At 49.2% G+C, this 18,574-nt stretch overlaps 1 protein-coding gene across 1 annotated transcript in view; it reads left to right on the forward strand.

Moving 5' to 3' along the window:
• VAV2 (vav guanine nucleotide exchange factor 2) overlaps positions 1-18,574 on the forward strand; it is a 235,029-nt gene that overhangs the window by 139,758 nt on the left and 76,697 nt on the right. Inside the window, exon 4 of the mRNA XM_007954298.2 lies at positions 11,147-11,215. Within this exon, the coding sequence (XP_007952489.1) occupies positions 11,147-11,215 (69 nt within the window). The remainder of the gene's footprint in view (positions 1-11,146; positions 11,216-18,574) is intronic.

Raw genomic sequence — 18,574 nt, forward strand, 5'->3', positions numbered from 1 at the left:
TGTCCTTTTGTGATTGACTTATTTGACTCAGCATAATGTCCTCCAAGTTCATCCACGTTATGTGGTGTTTTGCAGATTCTACATTATTCTTCAGGGTTACATAGTATTCCATTGTGTGTATGTACCACAGTTTGGTTATCCATTCCTCAGTTGATGGATAACCCTAATCCTTCTGTGTGGTATCCTGTGAAAGGTGAGCAGACACAGGCACATAGGAGCAAGTCAGATGGCGTGTGAAGATGCCTTTACAAGCTCAGGACCACCCAGGGTGTAGAATCTGGAAGAGATGAGGGAGGATCCTCCCCTACAGCTGGCAGAAAGCACATAGTCCTATCGCCAGCATACTTCTGAGTGTGCAGGTAGTGTTCGCCTCTGACTATGATCCATAGGTTAAGATTCAACATGTATTTTTTGGGCTCATAGCTCCTCTCAATTCTGTGGCCTCTCCCCTCTGAGCTCCTCCTTCCCCTTGGCCCCTTACCTCTGAGCCTGTATCCTTGTACCAAGCTTGGTTCCCAGCACGCTGATTCTGAGGCTATTGAGGCCTAGCAAGGGTGGTGACCTGTTCAGAGTACCACAAGTAGTGCCATTGTCATCTTTCCAGTGGTAGTGCAGTGGTAGTGATTGTCTACCGCAGGCAAGTGACCAGGTTGGCCCGATTTGCCTGGGACATTGCCTGTGTTAGCACTGAAAGTCCCATGTGCCAGTATACCTTGGTTGCTTGGTCACCCTCTGTAGGAACAGGTGCTGGTGCTGGGCCCCTGCCCCCCCTCCCCCCCATACATTACCCGGCCCCAGCCTGGGCCAGGGAGAACCTCAGCTTCTGTCACTTGGTCCTGCACCCTGCTCAGGTGGGAAAGACTCCTGGTGGTTGCTTTGTAATACTTTGTAAACCTGTTATGGTAAAGTCAATTTCAATTCACAGAGACCCTGCAGGACAGAGTAGAACTATCCCTGAGGGTTTCCAAGGCAATAAATCTTAGGGAAGCAAAGCCCAAACCAAACCCACCATGATGGAGTCTGGAGTGGATCACTACTCAGAATGCGCCTGTATAACAGAGTAGAACTGCCTCATTGTTGTTGTTGTTGTTTGCCATCGAGTCGGCCCGACTCATAGCGACCCCTCCTTGGGTTTCCGAGGCAGTATCACTACGGAAGTAGGATTGCCCAACCTTCCTTCCGAGGAGTGGCTGGTGGGTTTGAACCGCCAGCCTTCTGGTTAGCAGTCAAGTGCCTTAGCCACTATGCTACCAGAGCTCCTGCCTCATAGGGTTTCCAACATTGTCATCTTTATGGAAGCAAAGCCCAAGCCAAGCCCATTGCTGTCAGTCAATTCCGACTCACAGCGCCCCTAGAGGACAGAGTAGAACTGCCCCATAGGGTTTCCAAAGCTGTCATCTTTATGGAAGTAGGCTGCCTAATCAAGCCCCCAAGTTGCCACTGGTGGGTTTGAACTGCCAACTTTTTGATTTGTAGCTGAGCACTTTAACCATTGGGCCACTAAGACTCCTCAGTTACTTTGTTCTTGTTGTTATGTGCCGTTGAGTAGGACCTGACTTATAGCGACCCCTCTTTGGGTTTCCAACGCAGTATCACTATGGAGGTAGATTGTCCAACCTTCCTTCCGAGGAGTGGCTGGTAGATTTGAACCGCCAGCCTTCTGGTTAGCATTCAAGTGCCTCCATTCCCTTCTCTGTGTATACCCAGGAAAGACTGACAGGGTTAAGGGGTTGTTCAAGCCCTGGGCCACCTGTATCTGAAATGGTAACAGATGTGGAAAACTATTTTGGCTTAACTTCTTGGAGGGATGGTCCATTGTCCCCAGGGTGTCCTACCTTCTGGAACTGAGGACGTGTTTCTGGGCTGTGCTCTTCTTCAGATGCATGTTGGAGAGTGAGCCCTGGGGGGTGGGGCAGGAGAGCCCAGGACTGGGGACCAGGGGCTGGGGTGGTGCTGACCCTGGGAGATCCATGGCAGCATTGGGGAGCACAAGGGGCCAGAGGTGCCTCCCAAGTGTGTCAGACACCTGGGGGTAGTCCCATTGGACTGGCTTGAGGAGCTGCCAGGTTCCGAGCCCCAAGAGCCACGTGTAGCGCCGCACGATGGACGCTGACTTAGAGTTAACCATGCGGTGGAGGCTGCTGCCTGGTGGTGTCCGTGCGCTCCACCCCTCCACTGACGTTGACAAGCACAGGAGAACCAGGAGGCCCTGAGCAGCCCTGGCCTGTTTTCTCTTCAGCTGCTGCCTGGGAAGTGCTACATCGAGCTGCCTGGTGGGATATGTTTCCCATGGGACACCATGTCTAAGGTCCTGCAGCCCTCTCCAGAGCACAGTGAGACATGGAGCCCACTGGGCCTACCCCCTAGGACTCAGAGGCCAGGACCTAACTTCCAGGGTGGGTGGCTGCATTTGGACGCCTCTTGTTGGCTACTTTGGTCTTTGTATTGAAAACCAAATCTACTGTAGCCCCTGGGGGCCCTTTCAGTAGAGCAAACCCAGATTGCATCACATCCGGTGCTGGAGGGGGTGGTCGCAGGAACTGACTGCACCCACTGCCTTCAACACCAGGATCTGATCACTTGTTCTGCCCTGCTTCAGACACAAGTCTTTTGCTATGAAAACATTGGCACACTTGCATGCAGGCACTGTTCGGAGTTTATGGTTTTCGGAGATTCTTAACAACATCCTGTGGGCCTGGCTGAGCTATCCCAGAGCACGGTGACATCAGGCTGCTCCTTCTCCCTGAAGCTACAACAATGGCAGGCCCTTGGAACTGGTTCAGAATATGTGCCCCATAAAGGGGACGGAGAAGGATGAAGGAAGAGTGAGTTATTTGAAGCAGGAATTCTGCCTCTGCCCTTTGCCCAGGTGTTTGGGCTCAGGTCCTCCTTAGTGTGTCCCACTTTCAGCTCTCTGTCCTCTGTCTGGGTGGTTCCATCTTGCCCCAGCACTGGGACTGCCTTTGTCCCTTTCAGACACAGCCACACCCTCTGCAGCAGCTGGATGCTGAAATAAGCCACTTGGGGAAGGCAAAATATGAGGATGGTTCTTGAGAAAGTAGTGCTGGGCCTTCGTCCCCCAGGGGACCATGAAGTGCTGAGGATGGGATCAGGTGATGCTAGTGGGGGCTGTCCGCTGCTTGGCCCACATGTTCCTGCTGGGGATCTCTTGGGCATGTGACAGTTTTTCTCTGCATCCTGCATGGGCGTCCTCTAATTCCCTTGCTGGTGCCAGTGGTAAACGTGGCTTCCCTGAAGCCAGTTACAAGAACGTGCATCCTCAGGAAGGGTCGAATGGAATAAGAGAAACACAGCTGGCCCTTGAAGATGGAGGGAGCTGTGACCGGGATGACCACTTTACAGGCTTTTAACCCAGTCACTTTCTGGGCAGACTCAGTCTTACCTCCCTTGCCTCTCATTCACTCCTCTTTTTGAAGCAGGTTAACTCTGTAAATTCATGTCTACCTGTCTTGTTGAACCAGGGAAGGGAGAAGTTGGGTGGTAGATAGATGAGCAAAGGGTTTGGATTGTCAGCTGTTGTCTGAAGACAGAGGAGATGGAGCCAAGTTTGAGGTCAGGTGACCAGAGTCACTACCTGCCCCAACCCCCCTTCAAGCTGTACATTTCAGCTCCAATGTGATACTGGAAACTCTATTCAGATGCACTCCCAGTGTTACAGATATTGAGGGGTGATTCGACTACCTCCACATGTCTTCTCATGAGCTCATCTTGAAGTTGCTTCCTGTATCTAACTTCAGGGCTGCCACTTGTCATTCTTTTAGGGAGAAGGAGTAGTTTGAGAATATCTGACATTCATCTACTTGTCCACCCGTTCACTCACCAAATAATCCATCCACCCACCCATCCACCTGTCCTCCTGACCATCCTTCCAACCACCCATCCACTCACCTACCCATCAATCCACCTATTTACTCATCTGTCCATCAAAGCATCTAACCATCTATTCACCCACAAATCCAAGCACTCTCCAAACCACCTGTCCCCACAGATAGATCTGTCCACCCACCCATCCACCCTTCTATCTACCTTTTCCTTCTTTCCTCCCTCCCTCTCTTCCATTCAGCCATTCTTTCATCCTCCCATCTATTCTTGTGTAAATCTAAATACATAGCCATCCACCTATCAGCTACCTATTTACCTACCCATCCATCTACCTCTCCATTTATCCTCGTCCACCCTTGAATCTAACTACCCAGCCATTCATCCCATCCGTCCATCCGTCTTTGATCTATCCATCCATCCACCTACTCATTCACTCATCCACCGACCCCCTTAACCCATCTCTCCATCCATCTTGGCATTCCTATGCTGGCACTGTGCTAGGTGGTGGTGAACCTAGGCTGGGAGGGTGGACCTGCATTCCCACATAAGATGAGCTTGGATTTGGCCTTTGAAAGATGATGGGAATTGGGTGGATGGGAGGGAGCGGCAGGAGGCTGAAGGCAGAGGAAACAGAATATGCAAAGGCTGAAGGCAGAAGGGGACATGAAGACTGTGGGGAGAGTGGACTGAGAGGAGGTCAGAAGGGTTGGCAGCCTCCCACTGTGCATTCTTGTCCAACATTGGAGCCATCCTCTAACAATCAGTAGGCCTGTTTGCCTTTCCTGGCTGTGGCCTGTTTTTCTTTGTCTGAGGCAGAAACTAACTGGATTTGCAGCTCCATTCTCAAGGGGCTGGATTTGTGGACCCAAATAGGGATGTTGGGATAAAAGTAGTAAAGGTTCTATGGCCATCAGTGTAATTTGTCTGATGTTAATATTCCTGGTTTCTCTCTGTCAGATAGGGCAGGAAGGAGATGACAAGAGGGGCTGAACCAAGATGAAAAAGACACAGACAAGAGACATTGTTAAGAAAATCATACACCCAAGATCAGTTATTTTTTGAAAACAACAAAAATCTTGAAATTATTATCATGTCTTGTTTTAGTTGTTAGGTGCTATTGAGTTGGCTCTGACTCATAGGGACCCTGTGTACTGTAGAATGAAACACTGCCCAGTCCTCACATGCCATGCTTGAGCCCCATTTTCTATCTGTCTGGGAGAACACAAGATTCTGAAATATTCCTGGCTAATGGAGTTCTGGTAGCATAGTGCCTATGGCACTTGACTGCTAACCAGAAGGCTAGCAGTTCAAACCCACCAGCCACTCCTCAGAAGGAAGGTTGGGCAATCTACTTCTGTAGTGATACTGCCTCGGAAACCCAAGGAGGGGTCGCTATGAGTCAGGTCTGACTCTACGGCACATAACAACAACAATGGGCTTTTAGTCCCTGACCAGGTCTCAAGTTAATTTCCTTGGGCAGCGGAAAATTTATGCTGGATGAGGACGAAGATGAGGAAGCCCAATACAGTCTTCCTTCACATACAGCTTTATCCCTCAGGCAGACTTAGCATTTAGATGAAATCCACTTGCCATGTCCAATGAGATGGGCCAGAGAAGGAGAGGGAAAATGTTATGGATTGAATTGTGTTCCTAAATATATGTATTATAAATCCTAACCCTACCTGTGGTTAAGAAGGTCTGGTGGCATGGCATTTAAAGCACTCAGCCGCACACACAACCAAAAGGTTGGTGGTTCGAACCCATCAACAGCTGTATGGGAGAAAGACATGGTAGTCTGTTCCATAATGATTACTATCTTGGAAACCCTGTGGGGCAATTGTGCCCATAGGGTCAGTATGATTTGCAATGGACTGGACCTCCACGGCATAGGGTAGGGTTTATACCTTTGGTTATATGCCCATTTGGAGATGGTTTTCATTGTTATGTTAATGAGACCATATTAATGTAGGGCTTCAAGGGTAGGAATGCTGCAGTTGATTGATGATGTCTGCTTGGGCACAGGAATAGTGCATTGTGGTGTGTATGCCACAATAGTGCTGTCTCTGAGCTGGAGAGTGGAAGGCAAGCTCATAAAGGAGAATGTATTACAAAAAAAAATCTCAATGCAGCTCATGATATAAATTTACTCCCAATGTAAATGCTGACTCTGCACTGTGTTGCCCCAGCAAGCCTATGCCCCTGACTTGTGGGTCTCCCTGGCCTGGGAGGATGTTGAGCTTGCCACAAGGATTCGAAGTGAGTCTGGGCTCTAAGGACACTGGAGGAGGAGGCCACTGAAGATCCCTACCAATGTTCTTTTACAAAGAAGAAGTTGCTGCCACCCCACCTAGTGAGTCCATGGCAAAGACAGACCCAACAACCCTCCCGAGCAACTACTGAGCAGTGGACTTCAGAGCAAGCACTGCAATTCCCAGCGGGTTTAGGAATCACCAGGAAGCCTGGTAAAACCCAGATTCCTTGGCTTCAACCTTGGCCATCCTGGGGAGGGGGCTGAGAATTGGCATCTCTGTCAGGCTCCCCAGTGATGCTGCCTGTGGGTCTGAGACCTTGGGTGGATCTTCCCACCAGGGGAGATCACATAGGGCTTTGGATGTGATGAGAATTCAGAGTGGGAGCAGCAGACAGGGTTTTCCACCTGCTCGTAGGCAGGGAAGTTGAGTGTGAGCACTGTGCTTTTAGCAACATCTGTGTTTTGTACTAGAGTACCTGGGTGGCGCATACAGGTAAATGCTTAACTACTTACTGGAAGGTTAGTGATTCGAACCCACCCAGAGGCACTTCAGAAGACTGATCTGGCAGTCTGCCTCCTAAAGTTCACAGCCTTTGGAAAGTGAAGAAAACCAAAGACACATGGAAACAATTAGTCCAAGGGACTAGTGGACCCTGAGAACCTTAGCCTACATGACCCTGAGACCAGAACTAGGTGGTGCCTGGCTACTACTGCTATCCACTTGGAAAGGAATTAAAATTGGAGATCCTGGATAGAGTGGGAGAAAAATGTGAACAAAACTCAAAATCATAAAAAAGACCAGGATTACTGATCTGATACAGACTGGTGAAGTCCCCAAAACTGTGGCCTCTAGTCACCCTTTGGGCCTGGAATTGGACTCACTCCTGTGGCTTAACCTTCAGCCAAAGAATGGACAGGCCTACGAGGTGAACAATTACACCAGGTAGGTACACTCCTTAGAAGAAATCAACCATGAGAGATCAGAAGGGCAGCGTTTGTGCAAGGACAAAGCTCAGAAGACAGGAATGAGGAAAGAAGGACACAGGGAAATGGTAACCACAGGGAGGAAGTGGCAAGAAAGCTGTTACATTGTGGGGCTGCAATCAGTGTCACAACACTAAATGCGTATGAACTGTTGAATGGAAAACAGATTTGCTCTGTCAACTTTCACCCAAATTAAAATAAAAAGTTAAAAAAAAAAAGAACGAAAACCCTATGGAGCAGTGCTATTCTGCACACATGGGGTCACCACAAACTGGAACTGACTCGACGGTAACTAACAGCAACAACAAGGTGACTTTTTAAAGGACAGGAATTTATTGTCTTGCATTGTGGAGGCTAGAGTCCACATTGGGGCGTCGTCTCGAGGAGAGGGTCACTCCCTGCTGCCAGCCCCTGTGGATCCTTCCCATCTGTCTCCCCCTGTGCTTGCGTGTCTGGGTCTAGTCTGTTCTTTGTATAAAACACCACTCAGATGGGATTCGGTTTAGCACCTGCCTGCCTCTGGTGTGACCTCATTAACATGACAAAACCCCTGTTTCCAAATGAGGTGATAGTGACAGGGACAGGAGTCAGGAATTCCACCCACATTTTGGCAGCACACAATTCATTCAATCCATAATAAAACAGAAGAAGAGAATTCATCTTGAATCTCCCAGACCTCACGTCATTTACTCTTGAATGTGTGTGAATGCTGTGTACTCACACATGTGCATGTGTGTGTGTGCAGGTACTTATTATATATTCAAATTTATTGGACTGAATCAAGCTAGTGCCACTTGTTGGCATGTGTTGGGAGTGTTTTCGGATCATCAAATGCTCTCTAGAGCCCGTCTCTTCCTGGCATGGCAGCTCTGTCGGATGGGCATGCTGATGGGCATGCCGGCTGGGTTTAGGTAACTCCTGCTCCTGGGTATTTGCTCCCTGTCTGTGTTCTCACACATTGCTGCAGTGAATGGCCTTACCCACTGTGTGCAAACCCCTGACTGCTGACCAGGCTGGGTTTCCAGACAGGCAGCCATTGAGTGGCCTATACCTTTGGGCCTCCCCAGGGCTAAAGTGATGGCCCCTTTCCCTGGACCCCTGTGTCAACGCCCCCGCCCCGCCCCCCCACAAACTCCACGTCAGACTTTGAGCACATTCATGTCTTCGGTACTTCAGAATGTTTGAGGCTTTTTTTCCTCCCCTCTTCATGCCCTGCATCTGAGAGCACCAATAATTTGCTTTGGTGTCATTTTAACACACAGTTCGTGGGATGTGAGTGGACTTCTGGACGTCTGATGAAGAAGTGAGAAAATCTTTTTTATGATGAAGTGAGGGTAGGGATTGCATGGCCTTCTTATGTGGAAGTAGCACCTACTCATCATTGGGAATGTGGATGAAGCAGAAAGATGACGAGGTGGCTGGAGATAGGCAGCTGATGCTGAGCGGAAACAGTGGCATAGGAGATGGGGTGGCGGGGGTCTTGTCCTAGCAGTTGTGTCTGACTCCCGAAGGGAGGAAATGTTCCACCTCTGGGACTGTAGCTACTTCTTGACTTAGCCAGAACCTTCTAGACTTAGCCCCACATACACCTCCACTTCTGGGGCCACACGTCTTGCCTCTGCAGCCATGGGCCCCTATGCCCCCCCCCCCCCCCCGTGGCCATGCACCCCTACCTGTATCCACAGCTGTTGAGTCAATTCTGACTCATAGTGACTCAATAGGGCAGAGTAGAACTGCCCCACAGGGTTTCCAAAGCTGTCAGTCTTTATGAAAGGAGACTGCCACATCTTTCTTCTATGGAACAGCTGGTGGGTTCGAACCACCAATCTTTCAATTATCAGCCAAGTTCTTTAGCCACTGGCCTAGCAGGGCTCCTTCCCACCTGTACAGCCACGTGGGGTTCATCCTCTGGTAGTTGGGGTCAGTTGGGGAACCAGAATGTGGTCCGTCATTTCACATCACACAGGGTATAGGTTGGCTGGGTCATACCCCATCACTCACATGATGTCTGGGTCTGCTGGGGTCACACCCTATCATCCACGTAGGGTCTGGGTCTTTTGGGGGCTACATGTCATGGGGAAGATGTTGATTCTTTCACAGTTTTTCTGGCAGAGTTGGGGGCTCTGTGGTGCCACTGTGGCCCAAGTACCCACACCTCCAGTGCCTAGTGATAAGGATGGGACCAGAAAGGACCGGGAGGGTGTGGAAAGAGAGAGCTGTGGCCCATGTAAAACATGCCTCTGAGACACGGGCTACTGCCAGGAAGACATGAAGCCCAAGGGAGACATGAAACACTGGACAGGATCTGCTTTGGGGATCTCAGGCCCAGGGCTGTGCAGTAGTTGAGGACAGAACTATATGGGATCTAGGTTTCCAGCTGTGGGCTTCCATAGCTCTCACTCCATGGAGTGCCTGTCCTGAGCCTGGCCAGAGAAGGGTGCAGAGAGTGTCCCCAGAGCGTCACTGCCAGGTTAGTCGAGTGTCAGCCTGACCCCCAGGCACAAGGACACCCTGCGGAGCATCTGGTGTGAGCCTTTGAGATCCCTTCTCCTGTGAGGTCCCTGGTAATAGGTTTCTGACGGGACGTTTGGCTTGAAGAAATGATTGTTTCTCTTCTCTTCTGGAGGTGAGCAACTCTGGCTTGTTGCTTTGGATGTGGCAGTAGCCCCAGGCTCTGCACAGGCCCTGTCACCACCCACTAACCCACTGCTGTCCAGTCGGATCCAAATCATAGCGACCTCTCCTTGGGTTTCCGAGGCAGTATTACTACGGAAGTAGATTGCTCAACTGTCCTTCTGAAGAGTGGCTGGTGTGTTTGAACCTCTAGCCTTCTGGTTAGCAGTCAAATGCCTTAGGCACTGTGCCACCAAGCTCCCCCACCTACCCCTAGCCTGTGGCATTTTGGGCTCTGTGCAGACCAGCCATGCTTAGCCCACGCAGGGGAGCCTATCTGTGGTGGCCACACAGCTATCTGCAGAGGAAACAGAATGAAGCCCTGCCTGGGTCTTCTCCTGGTGCCAGGCACCTATCCCTACCCACTCTCTGGGGGCAGGGCCCCTCCCAGAGGCCTCATTGCTGTGGGTGGGGCAGAGACTTGTGACATCGGGCAGTTTACTGCTTGTTGGTGCCCATGAGAAAGACCCAGAGGGTGGGAAGTCAGTGCTCATTGAGGGCAGGACAGGTGTGGGGGTGATGGCCATGCAGGTGTGAGAAGAGAGACCCACTTCTCCTGATCGCCACTTGCCCTGATGGCCACTTCCTGGGAGACCCCAGCCACTTACTCATCCCCACCTTCATCCTCTTTCTGGGTAGGGTCACAGCGTGGCTCCTGAGCTTCCGGCTCCTGTCTGGGTCTTTGTAGAAGGCAGCACTAGACAGAAGCCTCAGCACTGTTCCAACAATTGCTGACCAACACCAGGCCTGGATGGGGGCTAGCATGCTTATGAAACTTGCAAGCATCAGGACACAGTGGTGGGTGTGTGCCACCATTCTCCTCTCACTCAGAAGACACCCCCCCCCCCGTGCCCCAGAAGCACTGTTCTCCCACCAGCATCCCTTCTTGCTGCTGCTTTTTGGGTGCAGAGAACTGACACCTGACACCCTGCCCAAATCTGTGGATGATGCCTGGGGTGTCCACATCCTGTTTCCAGAATTCCCCTGAAGTGTGAGTGGAGTTAAGGAGGAGGCAGAGCTGTTACCTGAGATCAAGGCTTCCCATTCCCACCCTGGTCCCTCGTTTGCCACTGGAGCTGATGAGGTCCCAAGAGAGGGTGTGTCTTCCAGCAGCTGGGGCTGCAGGAGGCCTGGGTGCTCCTGAAGCCCAGCTCCTGGCTCTCCACCTGCCTGGCTCGCTCATGCTGTAGCATAAGCATCAGGACAATCTGGACCGTACTTCCTTCCACCAGAGAGAGAGAGAGAGAGAGAGAGGGAGAGAGCATACCAAGGCCTGTGCTCCTGGGGCCGAGCCTCAGGGCACCCTCCAGGGCCTTTGATGGATTGCAGGCGGGGGTGGCAGGTGCCAATAGTGCCCTGAGACTGTTAACCTCACTTTCGACTTCTCTTCCACAGGCCTTTTCCCTCAGAGGAGACAGCAGAAAATGATGATGATGTCTACCGCAGCCTGGAAGAGTTGGCTGAGTAAGGAGGCTGGTGGGAAGAGCCAGGGAGGGAAGAGGGAGGCCTCTTGGGGCGTCTGGGAGCCATGAGGAAACATGACAGTCAAACTCGTGGCTGTTCCCGCCCAGAGACCATCCACCTGGCTGGCCGCAGCCTGACTCTTGCACATGCTTTGAAAGATCGCAGATAGATGATGTATGGTTCCAAATTTTCCACCCTCTTCCTTCTAGGAGGCTGCACAGCATCTCAGAGGGGTTGATGGGAGTTGTCCTCTTGGTGCAAGGTTAGACTTTGTCCAGGGGTCATTTCTACACAGCTTTGGGGAGCACTGGCAAGGCCTGGTGCAGAGGCAGGCTCAGGCTGGGTATCTGCCTCCCAGGCTGGGAGGACTCAGCCTGGCTCTTGGATGCTGTGGGTAGGGAGTTGTCTGGTGTCATTGAGTCGATTCCAACACATAGCAACCCATCATAATGACCCTATAGGACAGAGTAGGTCCTATAGAGTTTCCATAGGGTTTCTTCACAGAGGTGCTTCCTAAACAAACAATTTGATTGACTGTTGCGGGCAATGGTGGCCAGGGGCTGGGTTCACATGCCTGCTGCTCAGGGAAGGGAGTAGGGCAGCTTCCCTGAGGAGGAGCTGTGGGAGGGGCAGGGCGCCCCTACCCTTGGGTGAGGAGACGGGTTTGCCCAGCCCTAGAGTCTTCCCTGGTGGTACCTGGCCTGGGCTTCCCACTGACCCCTTCCCTGGTGGAGAATGTAAGTTGTGGCTTCCTGGTATGCCAGCTAGGGCCTTTCCTGCTTTGTGGCAGTGCCTCTCTTTGTTCTGGCTAAATGGCATACTCCTTTGGGGGAGACTCATCATCTTGTCACACAAACTGGGAATGAAAATTAGGATGAGAATTAGAATGTTCACTAGCACCTGCTGTGCCCGGTATGCCGGACTAGGCACCAAGCACGTCTTAGCTCTCACCCTCACACTTGGGCTGCCTTGAGGGCAGCACTCACTCTTACTTTGAGGGTGTGAATGCCATAGGCAGATATTTTTTGCAAGCTCCCTGTTTACAGAACAATTTGAGTCCAAAAGTCTGCATGTTGGCACTACTGTGGCACCCCAACTCATGTTGTACTTTGTCACCAGTTGGGGTGTCTGCCTGTCACCTTCTGAAAGTACAGCCTTGGGTGACCCCATTGATGGGGATGGGGGGGTCCCTGAGGTCCTCCAGACATCTGGTCAACCTTGTGTGGGTTAGAAAGCTGGAGGCACCTTGCAAGGGAAAAGTGGGGCCACCAGGGCAAGAACCCTACCAATCCTGGGTCCCACTGCCCACTCTGACTGGAAATTTCTGGAAAGGCAAACTCAAAGGCACAGGGGCCCCTGAGGGACAAGGCCTGGGTCAGGCCCATCTCGGCCCTGTGAGGGTCATGTTCAACCATCCTGAGGGGAGGAACTGAGGCTCAGAGAGGCTGAGGGGTTCTGGACAGTGGCTCAGATAGAAGGAGGTGCCTGAGGGAATCTGAGCCTGGCCTGACCCATCATACCCCTGGCCTTGCATGCCAGCTGAATGCATGGTTGGAGACTGCCTTTTCTGTCCCCAGCCTTCTGCACCTTCGAGTCTTCATCTGTTCAGTCCTGGCTCAGGTGTCACCCACTCTGTGAACCTCTTGTGTTCTGCCTACAAGTGTCAGTGTCCCGTCCTGTCCCCACCTCCTCCAAGCACTCACATCTCATTTAGCTGTCTGTCGAGTGCACTGTCATTCAGTGGTTAGTTGTCTGTCCCTGCAAGACTGGTGGTTCCTGAGGTCAGGGCCTGGGTCTCTTCCACCTGCATCCCTTTACCTTGTTTACGCAGGGCAGCCATAGCAGGAATACTGCCAAGTGATAGCTTTAAAGGGCTTATTTTCTCACAGTTCTGGAGGCAGAAAGTCCAAATTGGCAGTATCTGTTCCTTCTGTGGGCCACTCTGCTGGTTCTGGTGTCTTTAGGTGTGTATCATCTCCTCTGTGTGTGTGTGTATGTGTGTGTTTAAAACTCAGAAGGGATTTGGTTTAGACCTCATCCTTCTCTGGTATGCCCTCATTAACAACAAAAGAAAAGCCATATTTCCAAAGAGGGTCACCTCAGCAGGGCAGTCATAGGGGTTAGGACTTCATCCCAGCACTAGACCTGCCTGTTCTCCTGAAGCTGGAGCTCTGCCCTCTAGAAACATCCCAAGCGGTCAGCCAGACTGAGGACTCCAGGAGGACCGAGCCCATATGTGCCTTGTGCCACTGATACTGGGGACAAGCTGCTCCTCATTGTGGAAGCAGGATGTTCTCCTTGACCTGGGATCCTGGCACCCCAGGGGATTTGGGGTGCACGCCCTGTGTTGACCATTCCCACAGAGCCACTCAGGCAGGGCCAGGGTGTGTGCTCCCCTCCTTCTCTGCAGCTCCTGTTGTGACTGCTGTCTTGAACCTAGCCATAACGTGTAAGTCCTCTCACGTGGAAATGCTCGTCTGGGATGTGTGGCTGTGCACGGTGCAATAATATTATTCTGTGACATTAAGAGTGGGCCCTCCTCCAATGAGCTCCTGGTGACTGCAGTTATTGCAAACGTTAATCATAAATTACTGGGAAGGGGAATGAATTTGAATCTTTAACTGGTGATTTGGTCCCAGCAGCCCGAGCTTAATAAATTTTTCATGCTTTTTTTCCCTACTCCTTTCACTGAAAAGCAAGATTTCATAGCATCCTGTCTCCATGGACGTGGTATTGATATTTCGCCATTATGGCAGTTTACAAAGCACAAACAGGAAATGCCATGTCCTATCTGGACCCTGCGTGGGAAGAAAGGGAGGTGTGAATTTTTAAGCTTCGATCTGCAGCCAGGCAGTGGTGGACAGCCCAGGAGTGAGATTCGAGTAGAACCCCTACTTCTGTCCTTTGGGTTCATGGGCAGCTGTTGGGAGGGTGGTCCCCTTGTCTCCCTAAAGCATCCCTCCTGTCTCTCGGCCTGGGCTTAGTGCAGCTGTTTTGGGGAGCATCCAGCATTGGCCCCAAGTTGTAGTTCTCTTGTTCCAGGAACCTGGTGCCATTCTTAGGTCACTGATAGGAGCAATGTGTGTGAGTGGCCTGGTGTGGACTTTCATTTGTTCATTCATTCAGTCCATCGCTTATTCACCCAGCTAGTTATGAGCACTTTCTGCCTGCCAGGCCCGGTCCAGGGGCTGGACATCTGTGGGTGAATGAGAGCCTTTCCTACCTCACTGGGCTTTTGCTCTTAGATGGAGGTAGAGGCAGTTTCAGGCAGTGGTGGAGGTTATGAACCAGGCAAACACAGGCTGCCTTGGATCCTGGAAGACAGATGTGGCTCTCCCACACTGGACCTGCTTTAGAGAGATGGACCTCACTGAGGGTGTCAGCCCTCAGCCCACAGTTCTGTTGTCACACTAGAGGGCTATGGAGGGCTCAGCTGCTCTAGCCCTTGGAGTGCTGCTCCATGGAGATGACGCTTCCGTGAGCTCTCAGAAACCATTCCGCAGCCTGTGCCAGGAGCGTCTGTCTGTCATGCTTCCACCACTCCCTGCCTGGCTCCCAAGGAAATTCGGGTAGTAGCCCTTGACAGACCTGGGTTCTAGCCTTAGCTTTGTCCGTTCCTCTTCACGTGGCCTTGTCTGAGCTGCTCCCCTTGCTGTGTGTTGGTTTTCTTATCTGTAACATGATGGCGTGAGTGTCCGATTTCTGGGCACATGGGAAGGTTGACAACGACCTCACAGATGGCATGATTAGCACAGTGCCCAGCCCACTGTGTGCTTTCCAGTGGCATTCCCCTCACCTGTTTCAATAAGAATGTGGCTTCTGCCTGTTTCCCAATGGGCTACAGCAGGCCACCCAGTGGAGACATAAGCCACATAAGCAATTTTGAATTTCTAGTGACCTTATTAAAAAAAAAAAAAAAGAATGATGAAATACATTTTAAGACTGTATTTTCTTTAACCTAGTATATCCTAGAGGAGCTCTGGTAGTGTAGTGCCTAAGGCATTTGACTGCTAACCAGAAGGCTGGTGGGTTTGACTCCTCAGAATGAAGGTTAGGCAATCCACTACCGTAGTGATATTTCCTCGGAAACCCAAGGAGGGGTCGCTATGAGTCGGGTCAGATTCAATGGCAAATTACAACAATAACAATATATCCTAGGAGCTCTGGTGGCGTAGTGTGTAGGGCATTTGACTGCTAACCAGAATGTTGGTGGTTCAAACCCACCAGCCACTCCTAGAAAGAAAGATTGGGCAATCTACTTCTGTAGAGATACCGCCTTGGAAACCCAAGGAGAGGTTGCTGTTGACTGGACGGCAGTGAGGTTGGTTTTGGTTTTTGGTAATATATCCCAGATCTTTTCACATTTTATTATAATAATTGAATTTGTCTTCTCGAGCTGCTCTTTGAAATCTTCTGTTCAGCTCTTTTATCTTGTCATTTCTACCATTAGCTTTAGCTAATCTCTGTTTAAGAGCAAGTTTCAAAGTGTCTTCTGACATCCTTTCTTCCTTCTTGTCTTTTTTTTTTTTTTAATTTTTATTGTGATTTGGGTGAAAGTTTACAGAGCAAATGCACTTTCCATACAGCAGCTCACATACACTTTGTTTCATAACATTGACTACAATTTACCAGAATGCAACAGCTCCCCTCCTACTTTCTCCCCATAGTTAATTACCTCTTTCCTGTGGCCTTTCCTCCCATGCATACCTGCACCCTGAGCTGTCTCCCTGTGCATACACAGCCCTTCTATTCTCCCATGATCGATTTCTCCAAGGAGTGTATCTACCTAATGTAAATGTTAGCTCATACCCCTGTCTTTTGTTTGGCTGGAAGCCACAGGAGTGGGTTCAATTCCAGATTTGAAGGGTAGCTAGGAGCCATAGACTCAGTGGTTCCATCCGGCTCTATCAGACCACCAAACCTGGTCCCCCCCCCCCTTTTTTTTTTTTTTTTTACACTCCTTGGAGACATCCAATTTCATCCACGTCATGTGGTGTTTTGCAGATTCTGCACTATTCTTTAGGATTGCATAGTATTCCATTGTGTGTATGTACCATACTTTGGTTATCCATTCTTCTGTTGATGGGCCCGTAGGTTGTTTCCATCTTTTTGCTATTGTAAATAGTACTGCAGTGAACAAGGATGTGCATATATCTGTTCTTGTCCTGGCTCTCACTTCTTTAGGATACATACCTGGTAATGGAATGGCTAGATCAAATGGTATTTCTAATTCCAACTTTTTAAGGAATCACCATACTGCTTTCCACAGTGGTTGTATCATTTGATAGTCCCAACAGCAGTGAATGAGAGTCCCAATCTCTCCATATCCTTGCCAGCATTTGTTATTTTCTGTCTTGTTGAACTTTGCTATTAGTGCTGGGGCAAGATGGTATCTCATTGTTGTCCTTTTCTGTCTTTTAAATGACTTTTTGCTTACTTCATGGATGATGTTCTTGATGTCATCTCACAGTTTCTGTGGTTTTTGGTCATTGGTGTTCAATACATCAAATCTATTCTTTAGAGTCTAAATTCAGGAGGGATATAATCAAGGTCATAGTTTGGCTCTCGTGGATTTGTTTTAATTGTCTTCAGCTTCAGTTTGAATTTGCATTGATGCTCTGTTCCACAGTTGGCTCCTGGCCTTCTTTTGGCTGAAGATATTGAGCTTCTTCATCGCCTCTTTCCACAGATGTAGTTGATCTGATTCCTATGTACTCCATCTGATGAAGTCCACTTATATAGCCATCATTTTTGTTGTTGAAAAAAGGTATTTGCAGTGAATAAGTCGTTGGTCTTGCAAAATGTATCATGCAATCTCCAGAGTTATTTCTATCACCAAGGCCATTTTTCCCCACTCTTGGTGATTCTTCTTTGTTTCCAACTTTTGCATTCCAATCACCAGTGATCATCAACATGTCTTGATTGCATGTTTGGTCAATTTCAAACTGCAGAAGTTGGTTAAAATCTTCAGTTTCCTCATCTCTGGCTTTGGTGTTTGATGCGTAAATTTGAATAATAGTAGTATTAAATGGTCTTTCTTTAGGTGTATGGATATTATTCTATCTCTGACAGCATTGTACATGAGGATAGATCTTGAAACATTCTTTGTGACGATGACTGTCATGCATTCCTTCAATTTATCATTCCTGGCATAACAGGTTATATGATAGTCTGATTCAAAATGGCCAAAACCAGTCCATTTCAGTTCAGTAATGCCTAGGATATTGATTTTTATGTGTTCCATTTCATTTTTGACAACTTCTAATTTTCCTCGATTCATACTTGGTACATTTCATGTTCTGATTATTAATGGATGTTTGCAGCTCTTCTTTCTTTTCATTTTGACTCATGCCACATCAGCAAATGGAGGTCTCGAAAACTTTATTCCATCCATGTCATTAAGGTCATCTCTACTCTGAGAAGGCAGCTCTTCCTCAGTTGTATTTTGAGTGCCTTTCAACCTGACGGGCTCATCTTCCAGCAGTATATTGGACAGTGTTTCAGGGCTATTCATAAAGTTTTCTAGTAATATATCAGACAGGGTTTCACTGCTATTCATAATGTTTCACTGGCCAATTCTTTGAGAAGTGGATGGCCCCTTCCTTCTTCTGAGTCTGTCTTAGTCTGGAAGCCAGTTATTATAATGAAATGTGCAAAGACCTGGAGTTAGAAAACCAAAAGGGAAGAACACGTTAGGCATTTCTGAAGTTGAAAGAACTGAAGAGAAAATTCAAGCCTGGAGTTGCAATATTGAAAGATTCTATGGGCAAAATATTGAATGATACAGGAAACATCAAAAGAAGATGGAGGGAATATACAGAGTCATTGTACCAGAAAGAACTGGTTGATGTTCATCCATTTCAGGAGGTGGCATATGATCAAGAACCAATAGTCCTAAAGGAAGAAGTTGAAGCTGCACTGTGGGAGTTGGCAAAAAACAAGGCTCCAGGAATTGACAGACTACCCATTGTGATGTTTCAACCAATGGATGCTGTGCTGGAAGTACTCGGCAATGCCAACAGATTTGGAAGACTGCTACCTGGCCAGCTGAGTGGAAGAGATCCATATTTGTACCCATTCCAAAGAAAGGTGATGCCACAGCATGTGGAAATTATCGAACAGTATCATTAATATCACACATGAGTAAAATCTTGCTGAAGATAATTAAAAAATGGTTGCAGCAGTATATTGACAGAGAATTTCCAGAAATGCAAGCTGGATTCAGTAGAGGACATGGAATGAGGGATATCATTGCTGATGGCAGATGGATCTTGGCTGAAAGCAAAGAATATCAGAAAGGTGTTTACTTGTGTTTTATTGACTATGCAAAAACATTTGATTGTGTGGATCATAACACAT

The sequence above is a fragment of the Orycteropus afer genome, unplaced genomic scaffold, assembly GCF_000298275.1.
Source record: "Orycteropus afer afer isolate SDZICR_OR568_19922 unplaced genomic scaffold, OryAfe1.0 scaffold00456, whole genome shotgun sequence".
NCBI classification, from domain to species: Eukaryota; Metazoa; Chordata; class Mammalia; order Tubulidentata; family Orycteropodidae; genus Orycteropus; species Orycteropus afer.